This window comes from Hyperolius riggenbachi, chromosome 9 (assembly GCF_040937935.1).
Source record: "Hyperolius riggenbachi isolate aHypRig1 chromosome 9, aHypRig1.pri, whole genome shotgun sequence".
Lineage (NCBI taxonomy): Eukaryota > Metazoa > Chordata > Amphibia > Anura > Hyperoliidae > Hyperolius > Hyperolius riggenbachi.
In genome coordinates this window covers 48,731,904-48,755,074 of record NC_090654.1, presented here as the reverse complement: position 1 = coordinate 48,755,074, position 23,171 = coordinate 48,731,904, and the positions used below count along the sequence as shown (strand labels likewise).

General features: G+C 41.1%; 1 protein-coding gene across 1 annotated transcript in view; it reads right to left on the bottom strand.

Annotated features, from left to right (window-relative positions):
• The window catches only part of LOC137533427 (solute carrier family 26 member 6-like), a 40,335-nt gene extending 36,682 nt beyond the window's left edge, over positions 1–3,653 (bottom strand). The window contains exons 1-3 of the mRNA XM_068254820.1: positions 3,508–3,653; positions 892–1,031; positions 298–408 (exon numbers count right to left, since the gene is read on the bottom strand). Coding sequence (XP_068110921.1) covers positions 298–408; positions 892–1,031; positions 3,508–3,653 — 397 coding nt within the window. The remainder of the gene's footprint in view (positions 1–297; positions 409–891; positions 1,032–3,507) is intronic.
• Positions 3,654–23,171: the final 19,518 nt, after the last annotated feature.

The following is a 23,171-nucleotide window of genomic DNA, read 5'->3' as shown; positions in this document are numbered from 1 at the left end:
CTGACTGAAGGGAGTTGAGGAATGCTGAGAGCTGGGTGAGTAACCCCTCATTTAAACTCTCATCATAACTGCATAGGGAAGGAGGGAGAGAGGCGCTCGTGGAGGGGAGTGAGCCGCCATTCCATCACCAGGTGCCTTTAGGCACGTGCCTACAGTGCCTTATGGTAAATCCGGCCCTGCCAATCAGTTCACACAGATTTCTAAAGTTTCTAAAAGTGTTTTGCTTTGTAATAAGTTTAACATAGTTTAGAATAGTCTAACCTAGCTAGGCGTATGACTTAGTAGCCCATATCTTACCTACAGATATGTGTCTTGAGGTCCCAAGAAGAAAATATATAAACACTGGATAAAAAGAGGTGTAGAGTCCAAAGACAGGAGGTAGACCAGCCAAAAGAGCATACGCTAAACCTTCAATAAAAGAAAACAGATGTTATACTCAACAGATGCACAACACATAGGAGTTCTGTTATTGATTATGTTATTTATTTATTATAGTAAATTGGTCATTGTTATTGTTGAAGAAATGTCTTTCTCTCTTTCTCTGCTCCCCGGAGTTCACCACAAGGGGACTCAACTGCATCAATCATGCTGATCCTATCCCCAAAAAGGTACCAAAGCCAAAAAAAAAAGGCTTGGTACTGAGTAGATCACTACTCATGAATCCTATTACAACAAGCACTGATTATTTCACTATATTAGAAATACATAGCCTATATACATTTGTTGGCTGGTCTACAGGGCCGTGAGTTGTTTCATTTATAATATTGTCTCTAATTCTCAAATAAAATAGCATTTTCACCTTCCATTCACTTTCTTCTTTATGTGGCACTTATTCTACTTATTCTTCTAAAAATCAGTGATTAACACAAAGCTTTGCAGAGGAGATGTTACCTTGAGGCAGCTGGACTATGCCAACGCTAATCCCAGCAATGGCATCTCCCAGCAGCCACTCCCGGGCCGGGTACCGCGGCAACCAGCGCAAGATGGGAATGTATTTCAGCATCAAGAATCTGGCAGCTTCCTGGGAGCATCTTGGGAGACAGTAGAGTAAGATCATGATATTAAATTGCAGAGAATTTACATTTTTCCTTTTCAACCGTTACATCATCCATGAATATTGGCTGCATACAGTATAAGGAAACATCAATGAGTGTCCAATAATAGGACAATCCAAACTTTTGTTTCAAGCAAAAAAAAAGAAACACTTATGATATAATAAATTGTATGTGTAGCATGGATACTGGATAGAACATTAGTAGTAAAGAAAAGAGTCTCATATTTTTATTTTCAGTTATATAGTTTTCTGGGGTTTTTTTGCTACATTGTATCATTCTGTCACATTTGCAGTTTTTAAACCCACATTGTTAGGGCTAAGAGGGTTCCCTAGGCCTTGAAGGCATACTGTTGTTATTATTTAGTATTTGCTTAGCGCTGACATTTTTCGCAGAGCTTTACAGCTTTACAGTTTATTATAATATAATTCTTACTACAGTCATCGCAGTCTAGGGCCAATTTTGGAGTAAGCTAATGAAACTATCTGAAAGTTTTAGGAATATCTTTAGTTTGAAGAATTTACTTAAAAGCAACTCTGAGTGTAATTAACCTTCTTAAAACAGAAGGTATTTACGATAATTGAGCTTTAAGTGAGCAACTGTGGTTTCCTATAAGTCATCACTCCTTAACTAAAGCTGAATCTTTGCAAATGCCATTAGGCAAATTACACTAAGCGTTGCTTTTTAGTAGGAGTACCTTTCAGTCTCTTATAAACCCCCCACACCTTCCTAGTCACCCTGAGCTACCTGGGTATTCTGTTGTACTGGTCCAAGCCCTATTCCATAGAGCCATATCAATCCCTGCCATGCACTGAGGAGGAACAAAAAAGTCTGAAAAAGGCTGTCTACATGTTGGATTGATGTGGCTCTGTAAAATGTATTAGCTACAAGTTCACTATACACTAGAGGCTCTGTTTGTGAGCCTGGTTTCAGGGGCATAAAGACTAGATAATTTTCATATTCAGAAGTAATGCATTGTGGGAAACCACAGCTGCTCACTTAAAGCTGAATTATTGCAAATACCTTCTGTTTTAAGAAGGCAAATTATACTCAAAGCCTATTTTGTAATTTAATTTTAATGAACAAATTAGATCTTTTAGACATACCAAAGGATTTGAATTATGCTTCCTAGCAACCATAGCAACGGATCATTATTTTAGTGTCTGGAACAGATATAAAATCTTTTTTTTTTTTTTTACTCTGCTTGGGTTAGTAGAATCAACATCCTTTCACTTCCTGGTGAAAAATCTTTCTTTTCTACAGTATTTCACTTATATCGGTAGAGAGTCTACAAGAATGACAGTGATTTAAGTCCCCTTGATCCTTATGCAATTAACTTTTACTCCTGAGTTTTCTTCTAGGTGATATATTCAATTTCAAACGTCTCAATGAAATGCCTTTTAACCACTTGAGTGTTAAACACCCATAAATACCCATAAAGACCAGGCCATTTTTCTGTAAAGTGGCCAGTGCAGCTTTAAGGCCATGCTGCAGGGTCGCACAACTCAGCACACAAGTGATTCCCCCCCCCCTTTTCTCCCCACCAAGTCATAAATTCCAGAAGTAAACCAGAGGCAGGGCCTGGAGCATTGGGGAGTGGCTGCGCAGGCACAGGAGGTCTGCGGGGGACCATTAGAAGCCCTGGGTACATTCAACTCATTTTCCCCCGACCCCCTACAGTAGTCCTTTAAACTACTAAATTCATTTGAAAAGTACTTGCAATATATGACGTTGTCCTAGAAAAAGTGTATTTATTCTCTGTGTAGAAGTAGAGCTGCCTGAGAGTAAATCATTTATCCACATTCCACCATCTTTAAACTGTACCCAAGGCGACATGTGACATAATGTGATAAACATGTGTATGTACACATATTAATAACCAGGATGTCTTTCTCTTTTTTATTTTGGTGGCTGAAAGAGTTAATTTTCAGGCATGCAAGTGACAGCTTCTATCTTTTCAGCACCTTGTCAGGAATATATTAAACCCTTCTACTAAGCAAATTACAGCCATAAAAGTTTTCCTGGCAGAATACAACTTCTGAGGACAGGGGAGAGATAGAAAAAAGGCCAATAGTTCATGTATTTTATCTCTGGGATACATAATAGACTGTCATTAAGAAGAGACAACAAAACATTCAATCTACTTTGTAAATGTTTAAATATAAAATAAAACCATGGGATATCTAAAAAAAAAGCCATTTTTAGGAGTAGGAGGATATATCCAATAGTTTTTCTCATCAGTTTATTTTCACCTCGGGTTCACTTTAACACAGGATTCAACTTACAAACATTATACCAGAATGGAACCTGTTAGTAAGTCGGGACCACCTGTAATTAAAGGTTTATATAATATTTTTATAGCACTGATTCATTTTTCCATACTATTATTGATTAAATTAATAGACAAGGTATTTACTGCTCACTATACAGTAAGTTTTTGTTCAGCGATTCCTACCTCATCTGGTCCTTCCATCTTTTCCAGACTGGTTGCTTGGATACCTGGGTTCTGGGGGCTATTTCATCCAATTCAGCTTCACTGACCACGTGGTGGTTTGGGGAATAACCCTTCTCCAAAATCTGGATTTGCTTATCTTCCGTCATAACTTGATGATACTTAATGTTTTTGCGGCTGTAGGCAAAGCAAAGCATAATTAACCACTATAGGCAGAGCAAAGCAAAAATAACTAATATACTAAGTTGCTGAAATGATAAAAATAATAATAATAATAATAATAATAGCTTACCAAGTATTAGATCTTCATTCTCCAGTTAAAAAATAAATAAATAAATGGGAAAAAAATTACAGTCGTTTGTAAACCTGCGAAAGGTCAAACAGACGGTTTATGAATTTGACGATAATTCTTAGTGTGTGGATTAAGTCCTAATGTTCCAATATATTTATAGTGGACCAATAACGGGTACAGGAGACACATCCCACTCCCACAGCCAATAAAAATGTACTAACTTTCGCTCCTCCCTAATATTCCCTTATGTAATGAAAGGTAGTTCTTTGGACCACTCTCTTCAAAACACCTTTAAGTGCCAATTATTCAAAAGGAATTAGTAGTGCCGCTTGATGCCAAGGACCAACCTGTCCAGTTGGCAAGAGTCACACAGAACAGCTGATTTTTTTTTTCAATCAACGTCTAACTACCAGCTGTGAATGGAGGGCATTGTCTGTGGTCCTTGGCTGCCCTTATTTTTGAACCATGTCAGAAATGTCCATGTTTACAATTGTATCTGTGTAGACAACAAGAGCAGTAGGCCACACATGTTTAATCATAATACTAGTGCAATGCCCTAGATCCAGTAGACAAAGGCTACCTTCTTAGGTTCCCAATGACCCAGATATTATTATTCAAAATCTAAGGTGAACCTTAATAAACTTATGAAACCACCACAACCTTTTCTTATCCACCATCACCTCGGGTGTTTGTAAAATGTTGCAAAACATGAAAATATGTGAATGAATGTTTTTATAGCACAACCTGCTGGCTTGTCTAGCAAATTTGTAAACCAGAAAAAGCACACTTCTAAGGGCCCTACTGCAATGCTCTACATCCAGTACACAATGACCCAGATATTTTAATTAATAATCTACGATGAACCTTAAATTAACATCATGAACACAAGACCTCTATTGTGTAAAATATATGTCAGTCACCTAACATAATCTTGATATAGGAATATTTTTACATCATTAAATTCAAGGAATGCAGACGTCAATTCAACAAACGTTGATTCCGGTAATACTTTTTTTCACACCACAAAAAGGCTTCAGGGGTGTAGCAATAGGGGTTGCAGAGGTTACGACCGCATCGGGGTCCTTGAGCCAGAGGGGCCCCGAAGGGCCCTCGCTCAACTGCAGTATTAGCTCTCTATTGGTCCTATGCTAATAATAATCACTTCCTTAAATACTTTGAATATTGGTAATCATTAACAAATTGTTCCCCATCCCCTTCTTGCACCTCTGACACTGTAGTGCTTGGGGGGGCCCATATAAAACTTGCATCGAGGCCCACATCTCCTTAGCTACGCCACTGAAAGGCTTTATTGAACATCCAAAAAAATCACAGGATACAGGGTAATGCAACATTCTAGTACAATGAAGACAGTCACAGATAGACACATCATTATCGTTTTTTTAGAGTGTACAAAAATCGTACGATAATACAAATTCACATAGCATCTGGGTGCAGATCCGAAATCTATATTATTGCGCGTATTGCAGCATAATGATTGTAGGGTAATGTATTAATACAGCAATTTAGGACAGAAACGGGTGCTGTGTGCTAATATCAATGTTAAAGGTTAGGCAAAGCAAATAACAATCCTAGACAGCCAGTTATTTTCAGGGTCTTTTTTCCACCAGTCCCAGATCAGGTGGAACTGCTATGGGCGCATTGTATGATGGTATGCCAGTATCTAGGCGTTTTTTTCCTGCTTCCCAGTAATGAGGAGTCTATGGAAAGCCACTAAAAGTGAATCTGAAGGCCATATGAAGCTAAAAAACAGATCCTTAGGAGAGGGAAGGCTCTGGGCAGAGCTGGGATAAGGTCCTCCAGCACCCAAGGCTGAGACACCAAAGTGCGCCCCTCCATCCCTCCCGCCCCAGCGATCACACACTGATTGCCACTAGACTAAGAGGTGCCGCAGGTAAGTATCTGTTTTTTTTTCGTTCGTTTTTTTTTGGGGGGGGGGGGGATGGTGATTGATAAATTATTTGGTACTAGGTTGCACAGCATCATTTTGTATCCCAGAAGGCAGATTTGTAAGTCCATAGACAATGGGCAGCCCATCCTGTTGTGTAGAAACTTGACTATTTGGAGCCAAAGGGCTGCTATTGGGGGAAATTCCCAGAATAAGTGGTAAAGAGTTAAGAGCACTAAGACCCCATTTAGGGCAATTGGCACTCTGGTTTCTATTAGGTAACTCAGGCCGTTGTCAAGTAAGCTTGGTGCAGTATAAAAAGCTGGGTAGCTCTATCTTTTAAGGACCACTATCGCGAAAATTTTTAAAATTTACAATACATGCAAACACCACGAAACAAGAAGTATGTTTCTTCCAGAGTAAAATTAGCTATAAATTATCTTTTTCCTTATTTTGCTACCACTTTCAGTAGTTAGAAATCTGACAAAACTGGCAGTTTTTTGACTAGTCCACCTTTTCATGGGAGATTTTCAGTATTTCATTTAGGCCTGGAACCCACTAGAGCGCTTGTTTTAGCGTTTAGGTAGCGCTTTAAATCTCTAGCGATTTCCCGAAACGCTCTGCCAATGTAAATATATTTAACAAATTCCACATAGTGATTGCAATTAGCAAAATCGCAATCGCAGGACATGCAGCAATTTGGGAGCATTTGTGCTTTAATGTATGCAGGCAAGTATTGAAGTGCAGGCAAATCGCTCACAAATTGCTACACATAGATTTGTGTGCGATTTTAAGTGATTGCAAACTGTAAAAAAAATGATAATTTGAAAGGATCAATCAGAATTAAAATCGCTAATTGCAAATTGCTATCACAATCGCTGGCAAAAACCTTTCACTTTTTAACCACTTAGGTCTATCTGGACGGATATATCTGTCCAGATAGCCTGACTTGCGATTGCGCGCGTTCTCCCGCTGCCTTCTGTTAGGCCCGAGATCAATGAATGGGAACATAGCAGAGCAGAAAAACTGACAGCTTCTTAACAGAGGCCGCGGTCTTTCTGAGCAAAAAAAGTTTCCCGTCCTTATTTTTTCTGGAAGCGAGAGCGTTCGCTTCCAGGGCGGGCTAAAAAAATTTTTGGGGACTGTGACCATCTTGTGGCCAAATACTAATACTACATCCACATACATTTTTTTATTAAATAAACACAAATTGTTACATTTAAAATTAACTGTTTACTTCCCAAACCAAAAATTACCCAAATAAAAAAAAAAAAACAACAACAACATAAATAGTTACCTAAGGGTCTGAACTTTTTTAATATGCATGTCAAGAGAGTATATTACTATAATTTTTTAAATTATAAACTTGTAAATAGTGATGGACGCAAATTGAAAAAATGCTGATACGGACATAATTTAAATGGTGTAATAACCGGGACAAATGAACAAATAAAATACATGTGTTTTAATTACGGTAGCATGTATTAATTTCAAACTATAATGGCCAAAAACTGAGAAATAATGAATTTTTTCCATTTTTTTCTTAATCTTCCCGTTAAAAATGGATTTAGAATAAAATAATTCTTAGCAAAAGATACCACCCAAAGAAAGCCTAAATGGTGGCAGAAAAAAACAAGATATAGATAATTTCAGTGTGATAAGTAGTGATAAAGTTATTGGTGAATGAATGGGAGGTGAAAGTTGTTCAGATGCATAAGGTGAAACACTGTAGGCTGAAGTGGTAAAATCACTACCAAAATTGTTAGAAAACACTCATGAAATCAGTTAAAAAAATGCTAATTAAAAACGCTAGCAATAGTACTAGTGATTGCAATTTGTAGAGGGTTCCAGGCCTTATTCTTAGAGATGGCCCGAACGGTTCGCATGCAAACTTGTTCGCGTGAACAACGAGGGGTTCGCGTTTGCGTCGAATCACAAACTTTATGCGAGTTCAACCCTTTGACCCTCTACATCACAGTCAGCAGACACATGACAGCCCCCCTCCCTGTGTCTACCCCCCCCCCCCCTTTATATAAGGCAGCAGCGTTGGCCATGTTCTCGCTCTGTGTGCTGCTGTGTTAGTGAGAGAATGGAGAGACATTGGAGAGATAGGGAAAGTAACAGTTATAGTCTGTTTACTTGCTCCTTGCTGATATTTGTTGATGAAAAGCACCCCAAAACAACTCTTTTGAGAGCTAATGTTCTTGTGATTTTTTTGTGTGGCCCACTGACACTGCATATACAGCCCTGTCTGTCGCAGCTGGCCCTTGCTATTTGCTATACTGTGCAAGGCCCAGCACATTCAGTGCCTAGTGTGACTGCTGCACATTGTATTATAATACCAGTCACTGCATACCTTTTCACTGCACCTGTGTGACCGCACGTGTTTTATATACCAGTCCGGGCATACCTTTTACTACATCTGTGTGACTGCACGCTATTTTACATACCAGTCACTGTATACCTTTCACTGCACCTGTGTGACCGCACACTGTTTTATATACCAGCAGTCAGTGCATCCATTTTCACTGCACCTGTGTGACTGCACATTGTTCTACCAGCAGTCAGTGCAACCTTTTCACTGCACCTGTGTGACTGCACATTGTTATACCAGCAGTCACTGCATATCTTTCACTGCACCTGTGTGACTGCACATTGTTATACCAGAAGTCACTGCATACCTTTCACTGAATCTGTGTGACCGCACGCTGCTTTTTATACCAGTCACTGCATACCTTTTCACTGCACCTGTGTGACTGCACATTGCATTATACCAGTCAGTGCATACCTTTCACTTGAATGGACGGCAGACTTGCCCTCCATAACAGATTCTCGTTATAGGATTTCAAGTGTATTCGTCTCATTATACAACAGTCAGTGTATGCCTTTCACTGCATCTGTGTGACTGCACATTGTATTATACCAGCAGTCAGTACCTTTCACTGCATCTGTGTGACTGCACATTGTATTAGTCAAGTCAGTGCATACCTTTCACTTCCTCCCCCCATTATGGACAAAACAACAGGCAGAGGCAGGCCACCCAGCAGGTCTGTTCAAGGAAGTGCTGTTGTGATTTTGTGCAGCCCTCGACCAAAGTACAGTGTTCAGAAGAAGGCACGTGCTATCAACCCCCAATATTGTCAGGACGTAGTTGACTATTTAACACAGAATACCTCATCTTCCTCAGCATCCGCACGGAAGCGTGACATATCTTCCTCCTCCTGCTCTGATTCTGGCACCCCACTTAACAGTCCGTTGGCAGCCATCACCAAAGTGCCATCATCCCAGGGCTCAGTAGTGTGGAAATTTTTTTGTGTGTCTGCCTCAGATGAGAGCGATGCCATCTGTACTCTCTGCCACCGAAAATTGAGCTGTGGAAAGACCAAGACCCGCATAAGGACAACTACCTTACGAAGGCACATGATGAAAAAGCACAAACTGCAATGGGATGACCACCTGAGGAAAAGCAGCACACAAAAGCAAAGTCACACACCACAGTGGAAGATACCAGGCAGCAATTATTTCTCAAAAAAGGTGATACCCAAACTGTACCGTGATGTTGAAAGCAAGGCAAGTGGTGTCATCTCTGGCACACAGCGTTGGGTCAAGGGTCCATCTGACCACGGATGCCTGGTCTGCAAAGCACGGTCAGGCCTGCCCGAAGACTAAGTCAGTCCCAACACACAGCATCTCTGCCTGCACGCCGTGTGACTGCCTGCCCCAAGACTAAGTCGGTCCCCACACAGCATCTCTGCCTGTAGGCCGCTTGACTGCCTTCTCCGCCACCACCAACAGGGTCCAGGACTCCAGGTGGATTCCTGAATTTTTAAGGCCGCTGCTAGCAGTGGCCGCTATAGTAATTTTTCTGGTGTGAGTACATGCCTGCCTAATTTTTCTGGCTGCACTGCGGCTGCAACAACAAAACAAAAGGCATGTGCATGTGTTAATTCCCCTTCGTGATCGTTACCTTGCTGCGGTGAGGGGGCTTGCGTATCACAATGAAGCAATGACCAGCTATATGAGTGTGTTGGGGGGTACACCTGACCCAAGATAATAAGGTTGTTGCTTCATTGTGGACAGACCAATTTCGATCAGCAGGACACTCAGTCACTGTTGTTCTGTCATTGAGCTACCTCAGCCCGACCATATTGGCTTGAAAACCGCCATCGCCTGCACTCTCGCCATGGTGCGCACCAGTCCAGCATGGCCATCATTACACAAACAGCTGTTTGCGGTGCGTTACACAGTAGGTTAGGTCTGTCAGTGTGAAGCAGTACACTAATTACACTACCTGATTGATGTATACACACGCAAGATGTTTTAAAGTACTTTATGCCTCCAATTTCACAATGCAATGATTTCTACCCTTAAAACACTGCTGTGCATTAAATCCGTAATTTTCCCTGGGATTTTTGGCGTTTATCCCACTCCGCCATGCCCCCCTCCAGGTGTTAGACCCCTTGAAACAATTTTTCCATCACTTTTGTGGCCAGAATTAGTGTTTGTAGTTTTGAAAGTTCGCCTGCCCATTGAAGTTCTATTGCGGTTCGCGATGTTTGTCGGTTCCCAAACTTTTTTGCAAGTTCGCGTTCGAGGTTCGCGAACCTAAAATCAGAGGTTCGAGACATCTCTACTTATTCTTTACAAAAGCCCTCCGTAGAAAAGAATATATACAAAGATGCAGGTTGCAACTTGTTTGCACATTTATCTGGCTGTTGGAATGAGCAACTGCCGTTCACTAAGTGCTTTTGAAAATAAAGAAAACCCTGAGAATCCTCATGAGGAGATGGACTAGTCAAAGACCTGTCAGTTCTGTCTGATTTCTACTACCTGCTGTGAGTGACAGCAACATAGGAGAAAAGTAATTTATAGCTCATTTAACGCTGGGAGAAATGTACTTTGCATTAATGTGTTTTCATGTATTTTAAATTTTACAATTTGTTTGCGATATCGGTCCTGAAACGTTTACAGACACCTTACGTTCAGATTCCAGGGCTTCCTCCCAGTCTTCATCATCTATTGACAATCGTACCTCTGCCCATTTTCTTCAAGATGGCTGAGGGGTCTCCCCTGGACAATCTCAAAGTATATGCCCCTCTGGGGACACCCAGGTTTTACACCGGGTATGATGCATGAAACTTATAGCACATGGGAAGATAAGGGCCTTATAAAATTGGGGACCTTCCTTAACCTTGAAGAACATAGATGGCTGACCTTTAAAGAGCTCCAACGAGAACATAGTCTCCCCAACCATTATTATTTCATGTACACGCAAATAAGATCTTACGTTAAATCACACCTACATGACATCTCCACTATTGCCAAGCTTACTCATTTTGACTCATTCCTTAAGCCAGGAAGCATAAAATTATCATTGTCAGAACTACAAAAATCACTGGCACTGTTAAAGATTGAGTCAAAAATAAAGCAGAATTTTAAAAGCTGGGTGCCCAATATGGAGGACGAACAAATTGAGACTAAGATTGTGGAAGGAAACAACAAAATTAGAAGTATCATAACAAGTGAAAGATGGAGGGAATCGCACTTGTTATTTATGTTTAGAGCGAAGTACGCTTTCGATATTAAATATGATACACCCCCAGCCCACTATAAAAATCAGTGCCCCAAGTGCTCGAACAAAATGCTGGCTTATTCCACTGTATATGGTCCTGTCCTAAAATTCGTCATTTTTGGCTAGAAGTGGACTCTTTGCTGAAAACTATATGCAAAAAAACAATCTCGCAGCAACCGACACTTCTCCTGTTCAATTACGTAGACCCTTCACAGCAAGGACAGTCCAATACATCAATACCGGATATTGCGCACCTCATCATACTGGCTGCCAGAAAGTCTATATTCAAAAATTGGATCTACCCAACTCCCCCCTCCATACAAGATGTCCATGATGAACTCTCCTATCTGATGAAATTAGAAAGACTGGATGCCACCTTAAATATATCCAAAGGCACAAAACGGTTTTTCAAAATGTGGAAACCTTATATCCTGCACACAATTCCTCCAAAAGACATCAAAGACTTTATGGAACCTTTCAAATACTCAGAATGGTATGCCTACAACCAACTTTCAGGGACACTCGGAGCTCTGGAGATAGTGTCTGAATCCACCCATGGCTGAATTAGCAGCCCTCACACCTCTGTACTGTATTGTATTTCCGGACCTTGATAAACTCCTGATCTGTCATAACTGCAAGCATCTTGCAGAAAATGACTTTGAGACTTTTTGATCCCCTTTAAAGGCTGTGAGCGTCAGTTTGAGCCTGGGAGCGAGCAAAGAGAAGAAAAGGGGGGCGGGGGTAGCTTTTTTGAGGGTAATTACAAGAGGGGAGGAGGTGGGGGTAAGTAAATGCATAGAAGGCCCTCAATGCAATACACAAAGAACTCAACCTAACTGAGGACTTATAAACCTTCAAATGAGACTTTCATGTTCCTTTGTACTCGTTTAATGTTGCATTGGATGTACTTTACATACTTATCTTTTGTCTTGGTTTACTATATGAAAAATCAATAAAAACTTTTCAAAAAAAAAAAAAGATGGCTGAGGGCGGTGTATTGATTTAGAGTTGACAAGTTCTTTATATAAATCCCCAATGAAATCCTTTACTGGCCCTAGCTCTATCATTGAGACTAACTGGTGAGTTGATATTACAACTTTTACTTTCCTAAACTGCCTATGAAAGGCATGTGCTAATTGTAAGTAGCGGAACTGGTAAAACCTTTAATTGCTAACTGTACATGGCTTATTGCAAGCTTTCCAGACTTTAGAGTGTACCTGAGGCGATACGTGACATGATGAGATGAACGTGTGCAACTGAGCAACTGCCATTCAGTAACCTGAAGATAGATCAGCACATATCATTCTAGCAGTAGCTCCATCATGGCCATCACTAAATAAACTTCTTGTGCAAATCTACAGGTGAAACTCGATGAAAAATTAGAATATCGCATAACGTGCCCCTAACGCAGCGCCTGGTGGTGTTGGAGGAGGACGCTACCTAGAGCTGCGTTAAGCAGCTCTTGGTGTGCCTTTTTTGTCCTATGCGCTGCGGAGACCTTGTAATCGGAACCCTCCGCAAAAAGTGGTCCTGCCAGCCAATCAGCGGCTGCTCCAGGAAGTAAATACTGCACGTCACACAGTGCAGTGAATATTAATTAGCCACGTGGCTTGCTCCAATAGCGGACTGTCCTCACATTACTGAGCATGTGCAAACAGTCTAACGCGGCTAAAGCCCAGTATAACGCACAGCATGCTGGACTTTCTGTGAACGTGCAGCGTTACAATGTAACGCAACGTGGGCAATGTGAACAGCCCATTGATTTTTCATGACTGTGCGTTGGGCTGCGTTACAGGCTGCTCTAACATGCTCCTGTAACGTCCCAATGTGAAAGCAGCCTAAAGGCTGGGAACACACTAGGTGTTGTGGGAAAGGTTGCGATTTGCTGCATATACATTTGTGCGTTTTGAGTGCGTTTGCGGTTTCACGCATGCGTTTTAATGAGCTTGCGTTTCGCACATATGAATCACAAGTGCGTTTTGTATGCGTTTTTATTAATATTTTTTTTATACGTGTTTTATGCTCATCACTCAGAAGTCAACAGGAAGCAGAAATACATCAGCAAACTTGTGTGTGTTTTTTTTAATGCATTAAAAAACACAATACCTCTGCGTCACCATTGACATACATTACATGCGTTTTAGATGCGTTTTCTAAAACGCACATTGCAGATCACAAACAAATGCGTTTTTTCATCCGGCCCATTGACTTACATTATACGCGTTAACGCTAGCGGTTTACGCAAATCGCTCAAGTTTCTGCCCAGTGTGTACCTACCCAAACGGTGAAACTAATATATGAAATAGACTCATTACATTCAGGCTACTTACACACTAAGACGTTGCATTTTAGGGGACGTTATGGTCGCATAACGTGCCCCTAACGCAACGCATGGTGGTGCGGGAGAGGACGTTAGAGTGAGCCGCGTTAGGCGGCTCTATCCGCATAAGGTCTCCCAGAGTGGCGCTGATTGGCCGGCGGGTCCACGTGATGCGGAGTGAGACACTCCGCATCACGTGGTCCCGCCGGCTAATCAGCGGCCGCCAGTGCAGTGCATATTAAGTAGCCATGTGCGCGGCTACTGTAGCGGCATCTCCCCGCCTCTTCTCCGGCCCCCACTGAGCATGTGCAAACAGTCTAACGCGGCTATAGCCACTAGAATGTACAGCATGCTGCACTTTCACTACAACGTGCAGCGTTACATGTAACGCAACGTGGGCAGTGTGAACAGCCCACTTGTGTTACATTGCTGTGCGTTGGAGGAGCGTTACAGGCTGCACTAACGTGCACCTGTAACGTCCCACTGTAAAAGCAGCCTCAAAGCCAGGTATTTCTAGCCTTTATTTGTTATACTTTTGATGATTATGGCTTACAGCTTATGTGAGAACTCCAAAATCAAAATCTCACACCATTAGAATATTGTGAACATGTACAATGTTCTCGGCTCAAAGTGTCAGACTCTAATCAGCTAATTCATCCAAAACACCTGCAAAGGGTTCCTATTTCATATATTAGCTTCATCTTTTGAGTTGAATTACTAAAATAAATGGACTTGCACGACACTCTCATTTTTCAAGTTTCACCCGTATAGATTAATCCATGCCATGCACTGATGAGGATCTAACAATCCGAAACAGCCTGTATGCATGTTGGATTATTATGGCTCTGTACAAATTAACAAGCTGACACATCATTGCATTCCAGCAGATCTGGAGGTGTGTTTAGCTTCTAAGGGTACAATGGTTAATTTGCATATATTCAGCAGTGATGCCCTGGGAGACATCTCAAGCTCACTCCAACCTGAATTATCGCAAATTCTTTCTGTTTTAAGAAAGCAAACTTTTGTTTTTCACCCGCATAGAGACAGCAAACATAAGCCTTAGTACTGGGCGCTTGTAAAACAAATGCACCCATTCATAAAAAATTGTCAAGAATGCAAACAGTGGGCTCGAATCGATAGGCTTGCGCAGATGGAGGAAAAGATTTTGTCCTCTCAGAATCCCATTGATCAAGATTTACAAACCTGTTTGTGTCCGGTTGTCTAAAAAGCCACATCATAGTATAAGGCTGTTCTGTCTTCAGGGAAAGGTAAGACCTGATGGCCCGCTTTTACTCTCCTCTCTTTTTTTCCTCTCTTTCTTTTCTGTTTCCCTTATTCGGTCTTCTCTCTTCTTTTCACTAGCTCTTTTATCTAGTTGGGTTCAGTCGGCTTGTGTTACATGGCGGGGTTCACTCTGCCTTAAAATGATCACAAAACGTGTGGATTGTCTATTATATGCTTTTACTATGTGTTCCGGCTGCAACACTTTTTGATTGTTGTTCTGACATTTTGATGCATTGTTTTTGCATTTTTGAAATCTTTGACTGTTTTCTTAGTGCCCTACTGCAATTTCTTTGCAATTACACTACCTTATTTTTTCACATTTTTCACATGCTTTGAACTTAGACAGACACCCAAGTGATTTATCCCTTTGGGCACTGGTGTCCCTGACAGGTACCGTTCCCTCTTCAGGTCAAAGGCAGGACAATTTGAGACTCCCAAGAGCTTACATGGGGGCAGCCATGGGATTTTTCCTTTATGTGACAAGTGTCTATAGCAGATTTTTTTCTCTCCCTCTCTCTCCTTATTTACTTTGTTATATGTGTGCTGGTTATGTGGACCTATTTTTTTCACTGTATTTTATGTGAGCCTATATTCGGTGCCTTGGTTTTTCATATGCTATGGCAGCACTGGCGCACTGCTAATACTTCTCAACATTAACTTTTCCTCTTGAGTTTTCTCCTAAAGATCATTTTTCAACTTCCATTTCAAATAACTTTCCAGCACTTTTCAACAGAAAAAGTGCTGAAAAGTTGGTGAAAAAGTACTATCAAAATTATTTTGACGATTTTCTTGCTTTGTGGTTGCTTAAGGGCCCATTCACTCTATAAGCGGTTTTCTGAGCGGTTTGCGATTAATTAGCAATTTTTAAAAATTGGTCCCCTTCACTTTCATTAAAAGTGATAGCGAAATCGCGAAGATTTATACCGTGATTTTATTGAAAGTGAATGGGAGCGATTGTTAAAAAACACTAATCGCAAAACATTCAGAAAACCACTTATAGTGTGAATGGGCTCTTAAAGAGAACCAGAGATGAAGCACCCTCATGTATTTTGCTACATTTATCAGTGGGAACATGACAGTAAACACTTACCCTGCTTTTAGTTTCATTCTTCTCTGCTCAATCTGCCTGTGCTCAGCTTTGATAAGAATCCCCGACTGAGCATTCAGTCTAGGATTGACCTGGAATCATTATAGCTGAGTCAGTCTTCTGTGAAGTCTTTTCAAGCCCACCTCCTGCTGGCTCAGCTTTCCTGCTATGCTAACTGTGAGCTCTGATGACATGGGAGGGGCTGCTCTGCTGAGAAAGAAGCACTGAAGCAGACAAGTGTGGCTGCCTGTGTGCACTGTGCAGTTTCATTCCTATGAGAGACACTTCCTACAGGCAGCCACACAGCATACCAGAATAATCAAGTTGAAAGCACACAGATGAAAGCACACAGTTGAAAGTACACAGATGTGCTTGTCTAGAGCCTAGACAGCACATCCAGAACAACTCATAACCCGGAAGCAGAAGGGATATGAGCTGGCGGCCATGTTGGATTTTTCCTGGAGCAATAATGGATAAAAAACACTCAAAAAGGCACACCAGAGCAGAGAAATTATCAGGTAGAGCATTTATTCTTTACAAGCTATCGACTGATATGTTTATTTTGTGTGAAACGTTCATCTCTGGTTCCCTTTAAAGGCATTTTATTGACAAATTTAAAAACATCACCTAGGAGAAAACTCAGGAGAAAAAGTGAATTGCATATGGGCCAGGGTGTTCTCATGCGTTTGTTTGTTTTATTAAAAATTCTTGTTTGAAAAGTAAAGAATCTTTAAAAAAAAGAAAACCATACTTAGAGGGCCGATGAGGGGTACTCTAAGGGGGATGCGGACAGATCAAGGACAGTTTATTTTAGGTTACAGTGGACCTGAACTCTTGCACAGGGCTGAAGGAAAGCATAGAGAAATGCACCCTGTGTGTAGTTAGAGAGTTTCGCCTGTCTAATTCCCCCTCATTTGTGTCTAATCACAAGTTGTAATTTGATCTCTGCCCTGTGCCACATGACTGCCCTTGGCAGATAAGCTCATTTGAAAGCACAGGATGCTAACAATATGTCTGCTTCCATGAAAGCAGGAAGTAGACACACTGCAGATGTATTGCAGTATTTGAATTAGCTGTAACAAAGAATTTTTTTTATTGAAAGGTTATTATGCTGTTGGGTATCTTTTAGAGCAAGTTCTGAGTTCAGGTCCGCTTTAAAGGGAACCTAAACTGAGAAGGGTATGGCTTTTTCCTTTTAAAATAATACCAGTTGCCTGACTCTCCTGCTGATCCTCTGTCTCTAATACTTTTAGCCACAGCCCCTCAACAAGCATGCAGATAAGGTGCCCTGAAAGAAGTCAGACTGGATTAGCTGCATGCTTGTTTCAGGTGTGTGATTCAGCTACTTCTGTAGCCAAATAGATCAGCAGGACTGCCAGGCAAGTGGTATTATTTACAAGTAAACAGCCATATCCCTCTTAGTTTAGGTTCCCTTTAAAGGGGCCCATACACCTAACGATTTTCCCGCCGATATAAGGCCGATTCGATCACAGTGATCGAATCGGCTGTGAAATAGCCGCGCACACCACTGACAGAACGATCAATTTCCGTCCGAAATCGATCGTTCCCGTTGATTCCCGACGATCCATCCGTGCGGAAGATTTTTCTCGATCGCCGGCGGGTCGGGAGTGCGTCGATAGCGGCGTTCGAATGCCCGACGACCGACGCAATACAGCGGGTATACATTACCTGTTCCGGCCGGCGCGAGTCCCCACGGTCACCGCTGCCTTCTCCGCTCTGGTCTGGTCTCTAGCATGCTTCACTTCTTCCTGCCCGGCAGGAAGTTTACACAGTAGAGGGCGCACTACTGTTTAAACTTCCTGCCGGGCAGGAAGAAGTGAAGCATGCCAGAGACCAGACCAGAGCGGAGAAGACAGCAGTGACAGCGGGGAGTGGCGCCGCCCGGAGCAGGTAATGTATGCAGGGGGCGGCGGCAGCAGCAGCAGCACCACCACCACAGATTGTGAACGGTTTCAGGCTGAAATCGGTTCACAATCTGTTTGCAGTAAAGGCAGCCATACGATCCCTCTCTGATCAGATTCGATCAGAGAGGGATCTATCTGTTGGTCGAATCTGATGGCAAATCGACCAGTGTATGGCCACCTTAAGTTATGTTAAATGGAGTTTAACTAGTTGCATTCTGTTGTGGTCAGGCACAACCTGTGTTGCTTATGTGATACTGGCTGCACGGAATGTATAATGCATAATAGTGGCATGTTGCCGCAATCTTGATATTGTATTTTTTGCTAAAAATTCAATAAAAATATTCTTAAAAAAAGAAAGAAACCGTCAGTTCATGTTCTTAAAGAGACTCCGTAACAAAAATTGCATCCGGTTTTTTATCATCCTACAAGTTCCAAAAGCTATTCTAATGTGTTCTGGCTTACTGCAGCACTTTGTACTATCACAGTCTCTGTAATAAATCAACTTATCTCTCTCTTGTCAGACTTGTCAGCCTGTGTCTGGAAGGCTGCCAAGTTCTTCAGTGTTGTGGTTCTGCTATGAACTCCCCATTCCAGGCCCCTCTCTGCACACTGCCTGTGTGTTATTTAGATTAGAGCAGCTTCTCTCTTCTCTCTTATCTTTTACAAGCTGGATAAATCGTCCTCTGAGCTGGCTGGGCTTTCACATACTGAGGAATTACAGACAAGGGCAAAGCTGTTTGCACGAAGAAAAGAGCAGCCTGAAACTTCAGTGCATGAGAACAGGGGGAAAGAAACACACAAATGATCTCTTGAGATTCAAAAGGAAGGCTGTATACAGCCTGCTTGTGTATGGATGTATTTTCTATGTGTGGACATACTGTACATCAACCTACTTCCTGTTTTGGTGGCCATTTTGTTTGTTTATAAACAAACTTTTTAAAACAGTTTCTAACCACTTTTAATGCGGCGAGGAGCGGCGAAATTGTGACAGAGGGTAATAGGAGATGTCCCCTAACGCACTAGTATGTTTACTTTTGTGTGATTTTAACAACACAGATTCTCTTTAAAGTGAGATTAAACACAAAATAAAAATCACATTAAAATGGAAAAAGTACCCTTAATATTTACAGTAGAGTCCCAGTTACCCGGCACCAATGTGGATTGGCTGACGCTGGATAAGTGTGCTTGCTGGTTGCTTGAGACTCAATGGTAAAAATAGGCCCAGCTAATACAATACAATTATTATTTAGTTTTCTCCAACATCTTGCGCAGTACTGTACAGAGTACATTGTCTTGTCACTAACGGTCCCTCAGAGGGGCTCACAATCTAATCCCTACCATAGTCATATGTCTATATACTGTATGTATCGTGTAGTGTATGTATCATAGTCTAGGGTCAATTTAGGGGGAAGCCAATGAACTGATCTGTATGCTTGTTGTTGATTGTTGCTTCTCTGCTTGATGATGAGTCTTGCAACATGTCCTTCTCTGGAGCTATGTATTGTGCCAAAACTAATTCCGGATGTGACCCTGTTATGCTTGGCGAAATAAATGTTTCTGATTCTGATGTTTTAGGGATGTGGGAGGAAACAGGAGTGCCTGGAGGAAACCCACACAGACACGGAGGAAAAAAAGGAAACTCCATGCAGATAGTGCCCTGGCCGGGATTCAAAGCGGGAACCCAGCGCTGCAAGGTGGGAGTGCTAATCACTACACCAATATATATATATATATATATATATATATATATATATATATATATATATATATATATATATATATGCAATGAACGCTGTATTTAGTGTTAAGGAGAAACTGCAGTGAAAATAACATAACAAGTGCATACTTTTTGCATACAATTTTTTTTATAAATGATTTAGTCAGTGTTTGCCCATTTTAAAATCCTTCCTTTCCCTGATTTACATTCTGAAATGTATCACAGGTGGTGACATCTTTGTCAGAAAATCTCATATTAATGCAGCAAAATTATGATCTCCATGTTGCCTTAAGCTGATTATATAGGTTTAAAATGTTTTGCAAAAAATTTGAATGAATTTCAAGATTTTAGGATTATAATCAGAGCTAGCTCATTGGTTAGAGTAACCCTTTATGTCCTCTTCTGCAGTAAGCTGTCTGTTCCGTGTACAAGGTTATGTTTATATTAAGATCGCGTTGGAGAAATGTTCTGACTTTACCCAGTTCTGGCTGTAATGCCTGCTTAGCAAGGCTTGCCCATCAGAGATATACATCGCAGAAGCTAAGCCTGCTATATGCTGATAATGGTAATCATGTATAGTATTCATAGAATTATTAATTAACGAGTTGATCAATAATAGACCAATATATTAAGGTAAATAAGTTTGGTTTCTATATATTTTAGCATGTATTAACCACTTCACCTTGAAGGGTTTGTCCCCTTAAAAAAAACAGAGCAATTTTCACCTGTCAGCACTCCTTCTATTCATTTGCATATAACTTTATTACTACTTATCACAAAGAAACAATCTATATCTTGTTTTTTTGCCACCAATTAGGCTTTCTTTGGGGGGTACTTTTTGCTAAGAATTATTTTATTCTAGAAGTGTTTTATCAGGAAAAAAAAAGAAAAAAAAGGAAAAAATTCATTATTTCTCAGTTTTCGGCCATTATAGTTTTAAAATAATACATGCTACCGTAATCAAAACCCACACACATTTTATTTGCTCATTTGTCCCGTTATTGCAACGTTTAACATTTTTCCCTAGTGCAATGTATGGTGCCAATATTTCATTTGAAAATAAAGGTGCATTTTTTTTTTTTTTGCGTCCATCCCTGATTACAAGCCCATAATTTATCAAGTACAGTAATAGTAATATACGCTACTGACAAACATATTAAAGTTCAGTCCCTAACTTTGTAATTTTGTAATTTTTAAAAAAAAATAAAATAATAATTTGCAAACTATTGGAGAGTGTAGGAGGTCAGGGGTTAATTTAAAAAGAAAAAAATAAGATAAAAATAGGTCTTTTATTGAAAAAAAAAATGCAGATGTAATTTCACGATCTGGTCACAAGATGCCCTCGCAGGTGTCTTCTGTATGCGTAGCATTAGTACGCAAACCGGAGGCACTGTGTGGACGGGTTTTGTGAATGGCGGAGCCATCTAATAAGATGGCTGCAGTCATTCACACGGGGACTTAGATCAATGAATGGCAACTGTGTTCCCATTAATTGATCTAGCGGCTAACGATCGGGCGGTGGTGACGAGCGCGCGCGGGGGGGTTCTTGGGGGTCGAGCGGTAATGCGCAGCAGGGAGGGACGTGATAGCTATGCACCTGCAAGAAGTTATGGGAACTTGCAGGGAGGTAGTTACTGGTCCCGGGGGAGGGGAAGTGGTTAGAACTGATGGCTGTTTGTTATGAATACAAAACCAAAACAATAAAGCATGTGATCAAGACATGTAATTACAACCTGTGAGCACAGGGGCGTTCAGAGAATCACCGTTAATTAATGATGTACCAAAGAACAGGTCAATTTCTTAGAATAAGATAATATTATAACATACGTGATATATTTTGGTTTACTTTACTCTAATTAGGAGTATGAGATTTAGATAGACATTATAAGTACACCACTTGTGTCATAAGATCTAATTAAAATGTTATTGATGTAATTTTTGAGACAAAGGTTACCTACATTAATAAGCCAAGTAACGTCATTTACATACGAACCTGCTCAGATAAGCCGATAGTTTAAAATGTCACAAAATGTCAGAATGTATAAGTTTGAACTTTGTGTGTCACCATAAAATCCCCTATAAGACTCCATCTTAGAAACTTTTATTATAAAAGGACTAACAGGCTGCATATCTTTTTCATTGAGCCTCAAACTCTACTGATATCGACTGAGGCCTAGCTGAGAGAGACCCTACCTTCTACTGCTTGAACCCAAGAGAGGTAATATGCATTATTCTAGGTGAATTTATTTACAATAGCTTATATAAATGTTAAAGACTTGTCATATAAAACTTCAGCAGTTTTACGTTTTTAGATAACTTTTTATGTCATTTTTTATATATGTTACGGCCAGAACCCGAAGTTTGGCCACTTCTAGTTCTGGCCGGCCACTTCGGGTTCTGGCCGGCCAATGTGCGAAGTGGCCGCTGCGCTGCGGCCAATGTTAGAAATGCATTGATTCCTGTGACATTAATGTATCTTCTGGCCGCAGCGCAGCGGCCAAACGTATAACCACTTAGTTAATTTATTGCAATTAAGCCGGCGGCAATGTAACCATTCAAGCCGCCGGCTTGTTATCTGCCTCTCTCTCCTTCTCCCCCCGCCTCTCTCTCCTCCTTCCCCCCGCCTATTGCACTTTTCTCCTTGCTGACTCAAATCGCTTGAGCTGTAGCCACTAAGGGTGCACTCAGTAGGCAGTAGCAGTGTTAGGGAGTTTAGCTCAAGGTACTGGCAAACTGAACAGGAAGAGCCAAGATTGGAACCCTGGTCGCCTGTGTCAGAGCCTTAACCATTACACTATCCAGCGACTACGCTGGGATCCCAAGTGTGTATGTGCTATGAATGCAGTCACTTGCAGTGTGTGAACACAGACAGCTGTGTGCTTATTGACATTTAGCTGTCACCTCTATACATTTCCTCGTTAATCTCCAGATACCTCCCCGACCAGATCCTCCATTCCTCACAGGAAACCATTTTGTCCTAGCCTGGTCACCTCCTCTCACTCTCGCATGCAGGGCGAGTTGTCCCTCTCCTTTGGAAATCTCTCCCACAACCTGTTCGTCATGCTCCAAGCCTGGAAACCTCCAAAAGTACTCTGAAAACACACCTGTTCAGACAAGCCTATAATTTGCTATAGGTAGCATTAAAGGTCACTGCCTCACCCATTAACCCTTGTGTCTCCTATCCTATTGTTTCCTCCCCATTACCCTCTAGATTGTAAGCTAGCAAGGGCAGGGACCTCCTCCTAGTGTTTCTCATACTGCTGTAATTTACCATATGCACATGTACCAACTTTAGAGATATCTCAAACTGTATGTGGATTTGTATTTCTACTATTAAATGCCATGACTATTCAGTGTCTTGAATTCCTCGTGCATATATGTTCACCAATATTTGTTCTGTACTATGTAGCTACAAAAGAGGTTGGCACTATATTCTTTTTTTAATTGGTTTTATATGACACCGGATGTCTACAAAGCTATGTACGAAATAAAGATGTTATTTATGTATTGATAATGGAATGAGCCTGGACGTGATTCAGTTTTAGGAGGTGCGCTCAGTAAAGA